At 43.3% G+C, this 19,486-nt stretch overlaps 1 protein-coding gene across 8 annotated transcripts in view; it reads left to right on the top strand.

Moving 5' to 3' along the window:
* KCNT2 (potassium sodium-activated channel subfamily T member 2) overlaps positions 1-19,486 on the top strand; it is a 236,073-nt gene that overhangs the window by 160,216 nt on the left and 56,371 nt on the right. For all 8 annotated transcript variants that reach the window (XM_081012068.1, XM_081012066.1, XM_081012063.1 and 5 more), the window contains one exon: positions 5,996-6,104. In XM_081012068.1, the coding sequence (XP_080868194.1) occupies positions 5,996-6,104 (109 nt within the window). The remainder of the gene's footprint in view (positions 1-5,995; positions 6,105-19,486) is intronic.

Below are 19,486 nucleotides of genomic sequence, written 5' to 3'. Positions count from 1 at the left end.
CGCTCAGCACAGAGGTCCAAAGACTAGACATACTTAAAAGCTTCCTTGCCAATAAGAGCCCTGCGTCATTCCAGTCGTGATGGAGGGTTGTACAGGCAGGCATGCTTAGAAGTCTCCTACTGATCTTTGCACTCAGTGCAGGAAAATTGGGGGCAGGGGCGGAAGAAGGGGCAAGGGGGTGGCCTGCCCCAGGTGTCATCACTGGGGGGGGTGACATTCGACGCACCGCCCACCTGCGACTCCCAAGCCTACCCCAAGCTGTCGGGGGAAGGGGCGGAGCTGCGTCGCCTTGCCGGCGGCCTTCCCCCCTTCCCCCTTCATTTTGAGAGCTCAGAGGAGGCTTGCGAGTCACAGGTGGGCAGTGCGCCATTGCCCCCTGCTCCCAGGCTGCTTTCGGGGGGGGGGGGAGCCTCCCCCAAGCTGTCAAAAGGAAGAGGGAAGGGAGGAAGGCTGCTGGCAAAGCGGTGTGGCTCCCTCTCCCCCGCCCAGGAAGCAGCCCGTCATGGGCGGCTCGCTCCTCACCCCGGGACGCTCACCCTGCCCCCATGACACTGCCCAGGAACATTGGGGATGGAGCCAACAGTGACACACATTCTTGCCCTGGTACACATTCCTTACCCTAAAAAGTTCAGGTCAAATGCATCAGAAAGGCTAAAGTTGTGGCAGGGACTTGGCAATAGCAGCATCCTCAACTCAGATTTTCTTTGCATCAAAGGAGATGGCAGAAGGCGGGGTAGATGTCAACAGAAGGGCAGCCCTTGCCAGGAACCCCAAACTGTGAAGTCCTCTGTCTCCCAGGCCTGCTTGGTCAATTCCAGCTATGACGGCATTGACCTAGGGGAGCAAATTTGGAGACAAATTTGCTAGATTACCATTCTGCCCTTCCATGAAGGGCTATTGAAGACAGTTCTCAGTGAATGTCTAAAATAAGAATCATTTTTAAATACAGCCAATGCCTTGGCTCTTATGTATTTCATATTCCACACACACACACACACACACACACACACACAGAGTGGGAGAATTTTCCTTTTTTTTTTTAAAAAAAAGAAAATGTGTCACATTTTGAACATAAATGAAGATGGGTTTTATTCAAACTGTGTTAATAGTCACGGGTGATTTTTAAGAAGTGGGAACAAACCATTTTATCAGTATAAATGTGCAGATCATTTTGTAGCCTTTGGAACAAATGTTATGGAGAGTACAGATGATTATGAAACGCCCTGGGGGGCGGGTACTGTAATTATTTTATTTATTTCATTTTTTTCTCTGATCTATAGATATAGTTTTATACATACTGAGGTATTTACTGGAGTTATTTGATTTGTAACTTCTCCAATTAGAAAATCAGTTTAAAAAAAACAACAGTCCTTGGAAACACTCAGGGAAAATAGGATAACATGTTCCTTGCAAGTATATGCAGGTATTGAGTTATCTTATTCACATTCTTGGTTCATGTAGCTTTCCTAGGTCTTGGCAGGCCCTTTTTTTATCCAGAACTTGCCAGAACTCAGTTCTGGCACCCCTTAGGTGGGCACCATTGCCATTATAAGAGAACAATAGAGGCATTCATGGTGAGTTATGGCACCTTTTTCTCCAGAAAAATACCACTGGGTCTTGGGAAAGGCCATTCTAAGCCTTATGTGGAAAAAGTATTAAGTGTGAGGTGCTCGAGAAAGTTGGGATCTAGCTTGTTGTTCAAGGAACACAATATTTTGTGTAGGGCATGAATAATCCTGGGTTTAAATTCTGCTAGATATATATTTTTGTGTAGATGTGATGTGTGGAAGCAGCCATAGCTCATCTGAGGACATTGTAAACAAAACAGAAAACCCCTCCCAGGCAATTGCTGACATCCTTCTGTCTTGAGAGACTGTCCCTTTTATACACTGTTCTCTGTTTCTGAGATCTGGTTTCACTTCTTCTATGCTTTGTGAAGAAGAAGAAACAACCCACCTAACTATGTTTTGGGGTTTGAGTTGCACCCAACATTGGGGGGCTGATGTCACGTGCGTGATGAACTTTCTGTGAGTGTGACATGCATGTTGCATGTGTGATGACTGGGGGGGGGGAGCTGAGCTCCATCCCAGTGGACACTGGGAGAGGGGGAGTTGTAGAGGCCTCAGTCCCACAATTAACACACCTGTTGTCGATTTTTGTATGAGTGCTCTGTCCCTTCTTTTTGCTACCACGTCCTGACAACCCTTCTTTCCTGTGCGCTGGAAATGCTGGCAGGAACTCTGGGACTTGTAGTGGGTAAGAGAGCATGTTGCTCTAACTATACATCCCAGAATTTCCTGTCCATGTAGTACACGGTCTGGACCACCATTGTCTCATTGTGCAGAATGTTGAGTTGTTTTTTTTGTCTAAGTTCCAACCATGCTTCAGATTAGTTCCAGCAAATCTCCAAAAACCTTACATTTAGATAGAAGGAAATAAGTTTGAATAAACATCCTCAAATGTGATCTATATTTCCACCCCTCATGGCAATGGTTTTACAGCCCACGCCCCTGTGGACCTTTGGGCACAGAGAAGAGGCACATTTCAGTGGCTTCCCCATCAGCAGTATAAATGGAGCAAGGGACTCAACATTTTTATATACTATTTACTGGTCCCTTAACTCAGTTGCCTAATATTCTTCAGATAGAACCAGGGCATTGTGTTCTATTTTCTTCTATCACTGTGTTGTTGCCTCTGTCCCTGGAGTTGGTTAGTATTTTCCTCTTATTGAATGCACCGAGAATGTCATAACTGGCAAAACTGCCCATCAAGCGCTTCAGAGTTTCCCTGAAGCAACTTTTTAATATATAGCATTGTTCTCAGGCAGTAGGCCTGCAATTACTGCTGGAACATTCTTTATGAATGTACCTAGGACACGTTGAGGAATATGTTGTGTCCTGGAGATCTTGTCTTTTGAATTGTGAGGGAGATGTCCCTCTCTGTCTTAAACCCTGATCTACTACTGCTTTTTTGAGTTCTGGATCAGGAAGGTTTATTCACTTTCAAACCATTCTTAACTTAATAAATGAATAAATCTGAAAGCTGTTCCTGCCTTGGAAGCCATTTTAACATAACATATCATCACCAATCAAATAGTTGTTGCAGAGCCTCAAATTCTTGGGATTGGAACCCATTACATCACTATTTTACTTCTCTGTGAGAATTGACTTATTCTACTCCAACTGCAATTATTAGCACTGTTATTTGAAAGTATCTATGGTCCTGAATTTTTGACTGAGATTTTAATATGGGTACCAAACCAAGGAAGCCCTTCCTATCTGCTCTTTCTATCTCTTTTTCTGACACCAGCAAGCTTATGATTATACAATCAATTTCATTCCTTAGCATCATTAGGTCTCGGATATTGCCCTCAATTGTACTTTGGAAAATGGGAAAAGGAGAAAAAACTGATATGGAGCTCCGATAATAACGTTTTAGACGTTAACAGCAATTAAAAAATGGAGCATTTTAATGTATTAGCACTGTTTGATTTGATTTGAGTCCTGTTGAGTCAAGCTCTTTATATTTGCTAAGAGTAATTGATTGTAGAATTATGAAATGAAAGTGAAATATACATAGATATATGCACATGAAATTTCTTGGAAACTAGATGAATTTATTGGTCTTTTATGAGTAAATTCCACCAACCCATCCTCATCCTTCTCAGGTTTGATTCAACATTAGTCCTACTCAGAACAGAGCCATGAAATTAACTGACATTGCTAAAACAGGTCCATTATTTTCAGTGAGCCTACTCTGTATAATTTAATCAAATACAACCCATACATTTAAGTGTGTGTGTGTGTGTGTGTGTGTGTGTGTGTGATTTGTTGTAACAATTTTGGTTGAAAATGCTTAACATTATGTTTTCTCGACATGGTAATTTAATAATTATATAGCCAACATAGCACTTCTGTTAAGTTATCCTCCATTGGCATGCCCAGTTATGAATAGGATGGTTCTAACATGTTGGGACGCAGGTGGCACTGTGGTCTAAACCACAGAGCCTAGGACTTGCCGATCAGAAGGTCAGCAGTTCGAATCCCTGCGACAGGGTGAGCTCCCGTTGTTCGGTCCCAGCTCCTGCCCACCTAGCAGTTCGAAAGCACGTCAAGTGCAAGTAGGTAAATAGGTACTGCTCCAACAGGAAGGTAAATGGCGTTTCCGTGCGCTGCTCTGGTTCTCCAGAAGTGGCTTAGTCATGCTGGCCAGATGACCCGGAAGCTGTCTGCAGAGAAACACTGGCTCCCTCAGCCTATAGAGTGAGATAAGCACACAACCCAAGTCGTCTGCTACTGGACCTAACGGTCAGGGGTACCTTTACCTTTAACTTGAACCCCAATCCCTCATCTAAACAATTTAGAACAGTTTTTAGAGATTTTCTCAATCAAATTTTCTGATTGTACAAATTTTCCTTCTAGACTTACATTAATGTCATCAGAACATGTGTTTTGTGTTATGCAATATATATAGGACCAAAAATGATCCTATTGTACATTTCAACAGAGGGCCAAGACTAGGTACAGCTGCTCACCCTTCTAACAGAATGGTATGCATGTAAATCTGAATTGAGCACTTGTTAAGCATGGATTTCCAATCTCATAAGGAGAAAGGAGGATGTTTAAGGACAATCTCTAAGAGAACCCCTACAAATGCCTGGGATTATTGAGTTTTCTACTATATTTTAATAGCAAGAGCAGCTTCACAATTGATTGTTTATTTTTGAAGAAAACTCTCGCTTACCAAAATGTTCCTACACCACAGAAATTTTTCCTCAGATTACAAACATTGCCTCGGGATCACATCTGGTCATGGGCAGATGTGCAGAGATGATAGGCCAAAATATTGATCTCAAATATATGGCAAATTGTTCGCTTTGTCCAATAAGAGTTTTCTTGAGTTTTCTGTTTCTTTCATGCCCTTTTAATATTGGATAGGATCAATTAAGAACTGCAACTGAGGAGGATATTTCATATATGGTGGTGCAGTTCTACATTAGCTGCATTACAGAATCAGTGGTTTCCCCCTATCATTGCAGAGAAACAATTATACTGTGAAACTATGTCCTCCATCACGGGTGAGATTCTGCTTGTAAGGTGGTTGTGTAGCTGTCATGGACACCTACCAGGCATTCAATTTCAATGCTAGTATCCATAATAACACAATTATTTTATATTTAGAGCTGGTGTACCAGCAAATGGTAGAAACTCTACAAGCCAGCGTTCTCCCAACTCAATTTTTGCCTCATTCAAACATTTAACAGGTGCCCTTATGTAAATCTGTATTGACTCAATTTCAGTCTCACCCTTCCATTTCATTGAGGGGATAATAATCCTGTTTATTACTTTAATGGGTTCATGTAACAGTAATTGTTACATTACCTGTGGCTCTCTTGATGTTGCCAGACTACAACTCCCATAATCCCATGCCATTGACTATACTGGCCGAGACTGATGGAAGTTGTAGTCCAACAACATCTGGAGGGTCACAAATTCCTCATTCTTACCATATGTCAATGCTAAACATTAGTAGCTGAGGGAAGTTGCAAGGCCTAGGATACCTTGACCTGTTTCCCAAATTTCTTTGGAACCCCGAGTGAGCCAGAAAATGTTCCTAAATCTTTATTTGGTCAACTGATTTATATTAAAATTATCTGAGAGAGAAGCCTGCAAGTCTCATTCGCTTTGTGTTATTATTGACAATAGCGTCTACCTGTGGTTTTTATTATAATTGATTGTTGGTGTGACATCCATGGGAATTCCTTTTTCATTACACTAAATAAATAAAAGTATGAAATCTGGAGTGATAATTCCCAACATGTATGTCCCAACAAGAAGGTTCTCTTAAAACATAATAACAATGACCTGTTAGTTCAACCAGTGTGATAAATCCCATTATTATTATTATTATTATTATTATTATTATTATTATTATTTCCCATTTTGAGCTTTAGAAAACACGTTTGTCTTATATGGCATCTTCTGTTTCATCCTAGGATCATCAGACTATTTTAAGAGCTTGGGCTGTCAAAGATTTTGCACCAAACTGTCCTCTGTATGTTCAGATACTGAAGCCTGAAAACAAGTTCCACATCAAATTTGCAGGTATGTCTGGGATACTGGTGATAATCCACTTTGGTCAGTAGGGACGGACATTTCCAGTCTGCCCACATCATTTTGACATGTGATCACCCATAATTCCATTTTGTCCTGTTTATGCATTTGGTGTTACAATTCATTTCAACAAGGTTTGATGCCCAAATTTGGGCTTTTAACCATTTTCCTTTCCACTCACTCTGCTCCCTGTGTATTCCCGCCCAGGACGGCCCTGCCCTCTGCCTGCCCCTCAAAGCTGGCACATCACATGGGGTTGGGCCTTGGCAGTGGCAGCCTCTCACCTCCTCTCCCGCTCTCTAGCAGCGACTACGAGCTGCCCCAGGGAGGAGACTGGCAACAGCAGCAGCAGCAGCAGCAGCAGCTATGGAGAGAACTGGTGGAGGAAGGGGATGTGGTGGGTGCGGTCCGCCCTGGGTGTCATCCCTGGGGGGGGGTGTGTGACATTGCTGCCCTGCCCCCTTGGGACGCCCGCCATGGGCAGTGCCCCCTGAGACGCTCACCGCTTATGGCACCCCCCCTGGGATGCTCACAGCCAGTGGCAACCCCCTGGGATGCTCACCACTCGTGGCACCCCCTGGGACACTCATGGCACCCCCCCGGGATGCTTGCGACTCACAGCACCCCTTGGGACACTCGCCGCTCGCCCCACCCCCGTGTGCACAGCATGTGTGCCACTCCAGGTGCCGGAGCAGCTAGCTTCACCTCCGATGGAGAGGCAACGGGGTGCCCATTTGCCACTGCCGTCAGCTTGGCACAGGTGCCTCGTCCTCCTCCTCCCTGAGCTCGGTGGCAGCAGCACTAGCAGGGGAAACAGGAACATCCCTACATCAAATCAGAAGCTGGGGTGGCTTTTGTAATTCCAGGACTGTCCCTGAAAAATCGGGACACTTGCAGGGTATGTGGTAAGCTTGTGTCTGGATTATACCACGTCAGGCTACAGTTCACATGGCTGAATGCTCCTATATACAAAATTAAACAGATAAATATCTGCACAGAGAGAACTAATATATCAGGTAGGCCACTCCAGAACTCTTTCCCCTGGTGTGTGGGGAATTATTTTGTATATAATCCAGACATAGATTTACCACCTTGTGTACATCTCTCAGGGAAGCTTTACTGATTACTTCTTATGCAATGGATTTATTTACTATCCTTAAATATTGCCAGGGTAGTTTACAAATAAGTACAGTGGTACCTCGGGTTACAAACACCCCGGGTTACAGACTCCGCTAACCTGGAAGTAGTACCTCGGTTTAAGAACTTTGCTTCAGGATGAGAACAGAAATTGCGTGGTGGCGGCAGCGGGAGGCCCCATTAGCTAAAGTGGTACCTCAGGTTAAGAACGGTTTCAGGTTAAGAACGGACCTCCGGAACGAATTAAGTTTGTAACCAGAGGTACCACTGTAATGTATATTCTCACTGAGGAACTACTGATAAAGTTTAAAAAGATAAGATTTCAAGCATCCCAGACTTATCCAAATAAATTTTGAAAGCCACCGTTCTATTATTATTCTCATTAGCCATCTCTTTTCAAACCAAGAATTCTTTGGATTTTTCTTGTAGGGAAGTTGTGCCAGCTCCATAATAATGTTTGTTAGCTGTCCTTTCCTGCACTTTATCCAGCTCTATTTAGTAGTTTATTTAAAACTATATACCACTTAATATTTCAAAGTGGGCTATGGTATCCTTCTGTGCTACAGCATAAATGTGCACACACTGTTATTTATTCAAGATGAGAAAAAGTGAAATAGCATTGTCATAAAGAGCTTGTAACTTTTGTACCTCTGATGTCTGGAACACTCAGCATCTCTTCAGAGATATATGTGTCTAAGGGTAATATTTTCTTAAGCTGAGACTGCTCTGTGTGCATCACACTATATTCTTACAAGGCACTTTGTCAAGCAAAGGAAATGGGGAAGGCTGGCTTTTTTCCAGGAACATGTGGTCCCTGCTGTGTACTCAAAGCCCGACAAGCACCCGCTGAGATTAATGAAGAGACTTTCACATTGGAATTAAGATGAAAGAATGCACAAAATTTAGGTAACTGATATTTAGGATCTTTTGCACACATGCTGTCTCTCAGCTACCTCAAAGCTTCAAAAAGGCTATGCTGAGTTTTGGTGGGAAGCATAATTTTAAAAAGATGTTTGTGTACAGTACATATTATTAGATTCTTCACTCTTTGCAGCTAGTGCTGTTTAAAAAAATTAAGCATCCGCTGAATGATAGCTTTTGTACAGAATACAGAGGTTCCCAGAAGACCTACTACTTCCAATAATATTGGTCTATACCAGGGATGGGAAGCCTGTGGCTCTCTGAATGTTGTTGGATTATCAGCCCCAACCAACATAGGCTGTGGTAAGGGCTGGTAGAGGTTGTGATCTGACAACATCTAGAGTGCCTCAGGATTCACATCTCTGGTCTACCCATTATACTCAATGTCAGGGAACTGCCATCGTTTTAGGAGGGAGAGAGGAAAAGCGGGATGGATTACAGAGAGCCCCCAAAGATCATGGAAAGCAGCTCCTCCTCGGCGGGGGAGAGTAACCATGCCTCCAGTGGAGAGGAGCTGCAGGGTTTGGAGGAGGCGAGGTGGTGCCAGGACACCTTGCCTGGGCAAAGCAGGGAGGGGAGAGGTCCACCGTTACCCACGCCCTCCTTGCGCAGTAAGGTTATGCGCAGAGAGGGGAGGCGCAGTCTGGGCGCCAAGAAATTACTCTGCTGGGGAAAGTTTAAGCCCCGCCCACTCACGGACTCTGCCAGTGAATGAGTCAGCCATGGGAGAGTGGTGTTCTGGACAGATAAAGTTTATTTTGCATCAAAAGCAAGGGCTTCACAGCCGAGCAGGGAGGTACTTGCCTGCTTGCTCTCGAGCAACCCCTTGGAAACCTAACACTCAATATATGCAGTAATTGTTGGTGTTTCCTAAAATAGTGGTCTTAAAGACCCACCCACCTTGCTAACCAACTCCTATCAGTGTAGCTTGACATTTTCAGGACAGAACCCACATAAAGCACTTTATTAATCCAAAGCAGGGGGAGAAAATGCGGTTCCCTCCAGATGTTTTGGACTACACCTACCATAAGACCCACCCAGCATGACCAGTGGTCATGGATGATGGGCACTATATTACTACTAGTAGTAGTAATTTATTTACTTACTTACCCTTCAACCTAAGGTCCCAGCCTAAACCACTGAGCCTCTCGGGCTTGCTGATTGGAAGGTCAGTGGTTCAAATCCTTGCAACGAGGTGAGCTACTGTTGCTCTGTCCCAGCTCCTGCCAACCTAGCAGTTCGAAAACACACCAGTGCAAGTAGATAAATAGGTACCACTGTGGCAGTATGGTAAATGGTGTTTCCATGTGCTCTGGCTTCCGTCATGGTGTTGCGTTCTGCCAGAAGTGGTTTATTCATGCTGTCTGTGGACAAATGCTGGTTCCCTCAGCCTCAAAGCAAGATGGGCGCCACACCCCATAGTCACTTTTGACTGAACTTAGAATCATAGAATCATAGATTCACTTTTGACTGAACTTAACCATCCAGGGGTCCTTTACCTTATCTTTACAACTTTAAAACCACTTCTAGGAGGCAGCACATAAATTGTATTAGGGTTGCACGTGTTTGCAAGTCCCCTGCCACCAAACAGTAAAATCCACGGGAGATATGGAGCTACAACTGAACATCCTGATTCATAATTGTAGCACGACTTGAAGACAATTATCTACGTGCAGACCAGAAGAGGGTCTTGTTGAAGGACACCAAGTGAATTCTGCGGTTCAGAAGATTGAACCCAGGGCTGGCCTAAGACATTCTGCCACTGTGGGCAAAACGCCACTGACTCCACTTCCATGATGCCCCCACTGCAGATCTATGGTTCCTTCCTGTCCAGTCCCTCCTCCCACCATTGCGTATGTGATGCTGCTAGCCCTGCCTTTGCAACAACATCCTCATCTGCGCCTGCGCTACCATCACAATGCAACAGCAGCAGTGAGGGCAACTGAGCTGTGGCAGCAGCACGGGCAAAGCCCTGACTGGGCTAGGAGGGGCACAGGGGCAGGGGTTGGATCTGCCACCCAAGGCAAATAGCTTCATCATGCCTCACTGATGGGCCGACTCTATTTGATATGTTTGAATCCTTTGGTTTTCTGTTTTATTCACTTCCATGTGTTTTCATGTGTTTTATATTGCTGAGGGTTTACATTTTTGTTTTGTTCAGAGATTTTTGAAATATTAAGCAGTTTATAAATGCTAATAAAAAAAAAGTAGAGACATCACCTTGCCAACAAAGGTCCGTATAGTAAAAGCTATGGTTTTCCCAGTAGTGATGTATGGAAGCGAAAGCTGGACCATAAAGAAGGCTGATCGCCGAAGAATTGATGCTTTTGAATTATGGTGCTGGAGGAGACTCTTGAGAGTCCCATGGACTGCAAGAAGATCAAATCTATCCATTCTTAAGGAAATTAGCCCTGAGTGCTCACTGGAAGGACAGATCCTGAAGCTGAGGCTCCAATACTTTGGCCACCTCATGAGAAGAGAAGACTCCCTGGAAAAGACCCTGATGTTGGGAAAGATGGAGGGCACAAGGAGAAGGGGATGACAGAGGACGAGATGGTTGGACAGTGTTCTCGAAGCTACCAGCATGAGTTTGACCAAACTGCGGGAGGCAGTGGAAGACAGGAGTGCCTGGCGTGCTGTGGTCCATGGGGTCACGAAGAGTCGGACACGACTAAACGACTAAACAACAACAAATGCTAATAAACAAACAGCACAGCTAAAACTCACAAACATCAGGGCAAACAGAACATCATGCATTTCAATGAAACCAGTTCATATTCTGAGGTTTGCAACTACTTTGTAGCACACAAAGTCCTGAAAACAACGAAGGAATTTTCCAAAAGTTTCCCTCCCCACCCGCTTTATTGTATTCTTCTTTTGGCACGTCTCCTGGAAATCCCTCTGCAGGATCTGTCCCTGTTTCTGCAGTGGAAACATCCCAGCTTGATTTAGCTGCATTGCAGCACCGATGCAATTTATGATGATTTTCAGAACCAAAAATTCTATGCTAATTGAAATAGTATCAATTCTTAATCATTGTGTAACTTCGTAACAATAAATTTCATTTCAAGTGGAGTATCATCAAATGAGTCTAAAATCATTTGAAGTATCTACCAGCTCTAATAATTAAATCAACTATTCTTATATACTGTGATTTGGGCAGTAGCTTAACATTTTCATATCTGCTTGATGAATACATCTGTGAAGGCATAAACACCTTCCAGGATTTTGTTCATTTAGCTTCAGGTTACTTCCTGTTCCAGAATATCACTTAGTTGGCTTCCCATCCATGTAAGCAACCCTAATCCTGTAATTGGGCACTTACAAAGCAAGAAAACCAGGTGGCAGCAATTATCATATTTACACAGTGCTTTGCCTAAGTGATGTGTAATAACATGTGCAATCATCATGTATCAGCCCAGTTGGGAAAATGTAGAATACCAAACAAACAGTAGTTACTAAAAGTTCATTCTGTTCAGCCCTTTCCTCTGCCATACAGAAGGATCCACATGGCTCTCAAATGTGCTAGAAACCTTCTATGCATTTACACTTACAGTACAGTGGTACCTCTGGTTACATACTTAATTGTTTCCAGAGGTCTGTTCTGTAGCCTTATTGGCGTTCACCGATTGGGTCTGCGTTGCTCCTGGACAGGAGGAAGGAAGTCAAATGACACCAAGGTTTGGTTCAGAGAAAGAGTTCTTCATTTCTGCTCTCCGGGACAGCAGAAAAGCACTTGCGTGCTCAGTCCACAGCAAGTCCAAAGAAAGGAGAGATTACATGCAGTATATATATCCTCCAGGCACCCTCTCCCCCCTTCCCCAGGAATCCAGCCACGTCAGCTTGTACATGCAGGTTGACATCACAGATATTCCTGCTCCGGCACTCTTAACCATAAAAGGGTATTCCTTCCTATACTTCTGACCATAAAAGGATCTACCTGTTCCTACTCTTATCTTGGAGCAAGAGGTCACCATCTCCAAGAACACCCTCTGGCGCTGTTCCCAGACTAGGTCTGTGCGTCTTTTGTGGTCAGGATATAAGATAAGGCACAGATGCGTCTTCCCTGTTCTACTGGTACAGTGAAGTCCATCCTTGCCGTCACAAACTGATAAAGGAGAGGGATCTGAGCACTTGTTTATACAGGTGGGTTTTGGCTCAAGAGCTCAAATGCTAAAGCATTTTAGCTAAGGAAAAATAGGGATTTTGGTGCAGTTTCAAACTGCCTGCAAAGTCAGTTTTGGGTTTGGGAAACCCATTCCTTCAGTTCTTAACCTGAAACTGTTCTTAACCTGAAGCACCACTTTAGCTAATGGGGCCTCCTGCTGCTGCTGTGCCGCCGCACGATTTCTGTTCTCATCCTGAAGCAAAGTTCTTAACCAGAGGTACTATTTCTGGGTTAGCGGAGTCTGTAACCTGAAGTACATGTAACCTGAAGCGTATGTAACCTGAGGCACCACTGTATGCCCATTATTTGTGCTAAGCCCAGCAGTGTTTTAGAATGGGACAATCCTTTCTATCTTTCTTCCATACTAGCAAAACCATTCATCCCCCCCCCCCCCATCTGTATCTCCTACCTGGGTGTCTAAACACTTAATTTGCTGAACTGGCCCAGCAGTTAAGTACAGAAGTGAAAAGAGCTAGAAATTTTCCATTACAGAATTGCATCCCTCTCTGTGGCTCATTAAATGCACTAAATTGTAGCAGGAGGTTCTTTTTGTTTTTTGGCTCCTATTATTCTCCTCATTACATTTCCCCAATGTTCCCTTTGTTCAGAAATCTCATGCAATTACCAGTCAAGAGTAACTGGACGTCGCCTTCAATGAGCAGCTCTATCTCTGACAATTTGGGTAAAAGAACACGTTGGATTGTCATAGCTCGGTCAAATGGTGCAATAAAGCAAGTGGGGCCAAAACTGCATGTAACACAAATGGGGCAGAGTCAAATATTGGGTTCCATCTTCTCTATGATGCCTAATTCAATTCATTTGTTGATATGACATCACTGAGGGATGGAGCTGAATAAATGAAAATGAAAATGATCAGGGCAAAGGTAAGTTGCCTTGAATGATGTGGAAGATGAGGGAGTAGAAATGCCAGATAACCTTATGGGTTGTTATTGTTGTTTTGTAATGCATAGGTGCACCCTCACTGAGCATAAAGGACTTTAGATTCCCTGAAATCTAATTGTGTGATTAGATAGAGAGATAGACAGTGGATATTCAGGCCTTAGTTGAACACATTGCTTATCAAGGACTGCAACTGCATTCTGTTCCTGATGGTAGAAATTGATTAATTTCTTGTCCCTTCAGATTTCTAATAGAATAATAATAATAATATTGATGATGATGATGATGATAGGGCCCCCAATCCTATAATATCATCCCTTATTACAGATGATTTCCTTCTTTGACAAAAGAGGCTTCCATCGTTCTGCTTCATTCTCAAGTTGCTTGAGAATTTCTTTAGATTGTCTGTGGCATAAGGATTTTGACCTGACCTTATTGTTTGTTGCAAGGTGGCCGGGGATGGTGGATGAACTTTTCTTTTCAGTAAACATCTCCTCAGTCTCCCCTGTTGCGCACACTTCCTGATCTGAAAAAGCCCCAAATTGTGTTTAGTACCGCTTACGTGTTGTTATGCCTGCAAATCAATGCAAACTTAATTAAGCAAATATACAACAGGATTTACAGTTAGAATTACAGTTAGAACTGGATATGGAACAACTGATTGGTTCAAAATTGGGAAAGGAGTACGGCAAGGCTGTATATTGTCTCCCTGCTTATTTAACTTATATGCAGAATTCATCATGCGAAAGGCTGGGCTGGATGAATCCCAAGCCGGAATTAAGATTGGCGGAAGAAATATCAACAACCTCAGATATGCAGATGACACAACCTTGATGGCAGAAAGTGAAGAGGAATTAAAGAACCTTTTAATGAGGGTGAAAGAGGAGAGCGCAAAATATGGTCTGAAGCTCAACATCAAAAAAACGAAGATCATGGCCACTGGGCCCATCACCTCCTGGCAAATAGAAGGGGAAGAAATGGAGGCAGTAAGAGATTTTACTTTCTTGGGCTCCATGATCACTGCAGATGGTGACAGCAGTCACGAAATTAAAAGACGCCTGCTCCTTGGGAGAAAGGCGATGGCAAACCTAGACAACATCTTAAAAAGCAGAGACATCCCCTTGCCAACAAAGGTCCGTATAGTAAAAGCCATGGTTTTCCCAGTAGTGATGTATGGAAGTGAGAGCTGGACCATAAAGAAGGCTGATCGCCGAAGAATTGATGCTTTTGAATTATGGTGCTGGAGGAGACTCTTGAGAGTCCCATGGACTGCAAGAAGATCAAACCTCTCCATTCTGAAGGAAATCAGCCCTGAGTGCTCACTGGAAGGACAGATCCTGAAGCTGAGGCTCCAATACTTTGGCCACCTCATGAGAAGAGAAGACTCCCTGGAAAAGGCCCTGATGTTGGGAAAGATGGAGGGCACAAGGAGAAGGGGACGACAGAGAATGAGATGGTTGGATAGCGTTCTTGAAGCTACCAGCATGAGTTTGATCAAACTGCGGGAGGCAGTGGAGGACAGAAGTGCCTGGCGTGCTCTGGTCCATGGGGTCACGAAGAGTCGGACACGACTAAACGACTAAACAACAACAACAACAACAGGATTGTGATACATGCTGCAACAATGGACTGATTCACACATATTGCTAAGCCAAGCTATAGCTTAGTGGGAACAAGGCAGATCACAGTCACTTTGCCCTTCCTTCCTTCCTTCCTTCCTTCCTTCCTTCCTTCCTTCCTTCCTTCCTCCTCCTCCTGCACTGCTGTGAGCTAAAACATGCCTTGGCTTATCTTGCAATCCAAACTGAGGCTCATGCACATAGCTGTCAACGTTTTTCCTTTTTTAAGGGAAATTCCCTTATTCTGAATAGGATTCCTCGCAAGAAAAGTGAAAAGTTGACAGCTATGCTCATTCATACCCTCCAACACTTCTCTGATGAAAATAAGGATGCCCTATTCAATAATAATAATAATAATAATAATAATAATAATAATTTTATTATTTATACCCTGACTAATGTATAAATCTGACTAGGTTGCCAGCTTCCAACATCTATAAAAATATAATAAATCATTAAATGTTAAAAAAACCTTCCCTATACAGGGCTGCCTTCTAAAGGTTGTATAGTCATATATCTCCTTGGATTGGGGGACAGGATTCTTTCCTCCATAAATGGTTTCCTTAGGGACATTCCATGATCAACTGAGAAACCGGGATGGCTTCTGTAAATCCAGGACTGTCCCTGGAAAATAGGCACACCTGGAGGGTCTGTTCATGCCTTGTCTTGCTCCATTCAAACCAGGAGCTGTAAAAAAGGGAAAAGGAAAGGACCCCTGGACGGTTAAGTCCAGTCAAAGGCCACTATGGGGTTGCAGCACTCACCTCGCTTTCAGGCCGAGGGAGCCAGCGTTTGAGCACAGACAGCTTTCCGGGTCATGTGGCCAGCATGACTAAACTGCTTCTGGTGCAATGGGACACTGTGATAGAAGCCAGAGTGCATGGAAACACCATTTACCTTCCCGCCATGCTAGGTTGGCAGGAGCTGGGACAGAGCAACGGGAGCTCACCCCATCACAGGGATTCAAACCGCTGACCTTATTGACAAGTTCAAGTGGCTCAGTGGTTTAGACCACAGTGCCAGCCGCATCCCATATCTGCAATAGAGCATTTTATCATGAGACGTTCAATGCTCTTGCAATTCCCTTCTATGTTACTCCTGTTTCGTACCCCCCGCCCCCTGCCTTTGACTTCCCCACTGTTTAAAATTAGATTTGGGTCAAGCCCCTTTTCTTTTTTTGCTTACATTGTTCTGGAAGTTGAATGCACATTTCTGGAGTTAGAAATGTGTACCAGCACCTTTTTTTATAAAAGAAAAAATCTTAAAAGTGTGGCAGTTACTGTAACAACTTCATGGAGAGCAATGGCACCTTTTTTTCTATATAAAAAAAGCCCTGCTAAGGTGACAATGGTGGCAGTGAATAATTTGCAGAGATGCCATTCATACTGGCAGCCAGTGCTATCTAGAAAAAGAGATGCCAGAACTCACCATGAATGCCTCCTGTGTTCTCTTATAATGGCAATGGTGCCCACCTGAGAGGTGCCAGAACACAGTTCTGGCAAGTTCCGGTGGGGGGACAGGGGACTTGCTAGCAGCCATAGTATGTAAGCCAGCTCTCCCAATTATCTGAATCCAACAAAATTCATTCCTGTCTTATTTATGACCTGAGAAGTTAAATAACCTTGATAATGTATACAAGTTAAGTGTTCTTTACTCCCACTGAAGAAATGAGACTATTCCTGATTTCAGTGATCTCAGGTTTCACAAATGTTCCCCTGCCTCATGCAAGTCAATTGAGTAAATTCAAATGCTTAATTGGTTTGCTGACTGTTTGAGGCTATAGTGACTTTTTTTTTTGCCTCAGAAATACAGCCATCACTTCTCTCTGAAATTAATGCATTCTACAAGCAGCACAGTACCTTGGGTCTAATCTTTTCTCTGTATAACACAAAATAAAAAGTACTTTTAAAAGTTGTTGGCATAACCAGTAATAGCTTTGATTCTCCACCCCCAGCTCCCCATTTCTTTATTTTTTACTTTCAGAACAATCTTCCATTTTTCTTATCCCTAAATTGCTTTTTAGAAGTATGACTTTTCTCCGTAGGGTTATCTCATTTTCACGTTCCCAGAAATATTGATTTCCACTAACTTAATCCACATCTCAATTTGAGAGGAAAACCTAATCTAGTCACTGTTGGGCTTCTGAGTTAGATTTCTTTTTCTCATTCGCAGACTGCAAAGTACTTTATCTCCAAACTGTGCATAGGCAACGTAAAATACAGACCTGTCTATAGTATATGCATTATTCTGTTATTGCTGGATAACTCTAGAGTTTTATTCAGATTCTATCGAAAAGAGCAGGTATCTATACTGCACACATGCACCTGAAACTCTACTACACCTTACATATTGCATAAAACAGGGAAATAATCTTGAAGCTCAAATACCCAAGGGACATTTATCAGCCGTAACCTGTCCTGTTTTAATATGATTGTTGTTGAGCTGGTTCACATTTACACTAAGCCAAACTGTGGCTTAGTATGAGTGTGCAAGCTTGAGGTATCCCAGAGACAAGTCTGTGGCAAATGCATTCCGCCTCCAGTCTTCCTCCTGCTGCATGGATGTACGCCAAGTGATGGCTTGACTTAGCATGCCATTGAAACCCAGTCTCATGCTTTGTCACTCTCCAAACAAACCACAAATTGTAAATCCTAGAGCAAACCTTGGTTACAGCTTCAAGGACGTGGGTGGAACTGTGGTTTAAACCACTGAAGCTCTTGGGCTTGCCGATCAGAAGGTCAGCGGTTCGAATCTGTGTGACGGGGAGAACTCCCGTTGCTGTGTCCCAGCTCCTGCCAACCTAGCAGTACGAAAGCATGCCAGTGCAAATAGATAAATAGGTACTGCTGCGGCAGGAAGGTAAATGGCATTTCCGTGCACTCTGGTTTCCATCATGGTGTCCCATTGCACCAGAAGCGGTTTAGTCATGCTAGCCACATGACCTGGAAAGCTGTCTGTGGACAAACGCCGGCTCCCTCGGCCTGAAAGCAAGATGAGCACCGCAACCCCATAGTCGCCTTTGACTGGACTTAACTGTCCAGGGGTCCTTTACCGTTTACCTTTACCTGCTCTGTTGCAGATGTGGGTAAGACGCTGTTGCACTACAACTCCCTAACAAGCATGGCCAAGGATGTTGGGAGTTGTAGTTCAGCAACATCTAGAGGGCCAAAGTTCCCCCACATCTGCTCAGCTGTCAGCACCAGATTTAGGGCAATGTTGGCAGTTACCCCGCACAGAACATTGAGCCTAGCAGAGCACAAAATTGAGAAGATCCATCATTGAGAATATTCATTTGGGGGCACCAAACTTTGGCTTCGCTCAGGGCTCTGTCCTATCAAGTATTACCAAAGTCTGCTTCTGCTGTTGTGTCCTGTGAGCATCTGTGTGGGATGTGATCATGCAATATGAAAGCACAATATTCATAATATATTTTTCTAACCAGAAATTAATTTCTTCCTATTACCATTTAAAAATGTATTTATGTAGGAGAGACATATGCGGATGAGGCTAATCTTATGTTTTGCCTCGTTTTGTTTTTAATTATAGAAATGAATCAAGGAGTTGCATTTCAATTTCTTTTTCACGGCTGTGCATCCACATTTTTATAGCTTTGAAATGTAATATCATAACCATGAGCTTGAGTACATGGATATATACATATATAAAACAAGTCTAGAAGTAACTGAGGCTAAATGTTACTTTTTAAATGCACATTCTTAAACAGCATCACTCTATCTCTTTTTAAAAAGAATTGCTTTTATTGAGATTTTGCAAAAAAAGGGTAAGCAGTAAAATATATAAACAGAAAGAAGGAATAAATAACAAAAGAGGTATCCATATGCCCCATAGTTAAATGTCACCTCAGTTCAAGACAATGGTATATAGGCTGATACTTTCACTCTGACAGAGGGTTACACAAAAATGGATCCATCCAAAATGACAAATGTGATAGTCTTCACGCCCCTCTCTCCTCCTCTCTCAATAGCGTAGCAGATAAATGGATACTAACTTAACTTAATCTGTCTAGGCAACCCCCTCTAGCCATTATTCTGTGTTCCTGAGTAATTTCCTCATCAGACGTCACCTTTTTCTAGGAATTTCAGTGCTTCTGCTGGGCTATGCCTCCAACAAATTGAGGTGGAAAGGAGGTTGCATTTGTAAAAAAAATAATAAAAAAATGAAGCTACTCTTCTGCAGGCTAGGTTCAACTAAGCAGTTCTGATATTGGGAGCCAGATCAAGGTTTCCTGCTGAGAGAAGGGGGCTTTCCCCTTTCTCCTCTCCCACATGCTCCCCAAATCAACTCTGGAGGGGTCAGGAGAACCTCCCAGAGCAGCATACAAGGGAAGCAAAGTGTTATGTACTGAAGTTCTAACCCTGGGCCAGCAGGGGGATACTGTAGATGGTTATGAAAATGAAGGATCGAAAGTGACGTTCAGTGATTGGATAGTTTTAGAAAGATGTTACAGTAACGTTGTACTGGAGCTCTATATAAGCAGGCTGACTGAACCCTTCAGTTCAGTTCTGTTCTGGCCTGTGAATAAACAAGAGCTGGTTGAAGAATCGCTGTGTCGTCTGATATGTTCACCCACAACTTAACACAAAGGGTAGATTATTATGTTGGGAAAG

Source organism: Podarcis pityusensis (assembly GCF_964106645.2).
Source record: "Podarcis pityusensis genome assembly, chromosome: 6".
Taxonomy (NCBI): domain Eukaryota; kingdom Metazoa; phylum Chordata; class Lepidosauria; order Squamata; family Lacertidae; genus Podarcis; species Podarcis pityusensis.
Note: the sequence above shows the minus strand (reverse complement) of the source record. Positions and strands in the feature narration are given on the sequence as shown.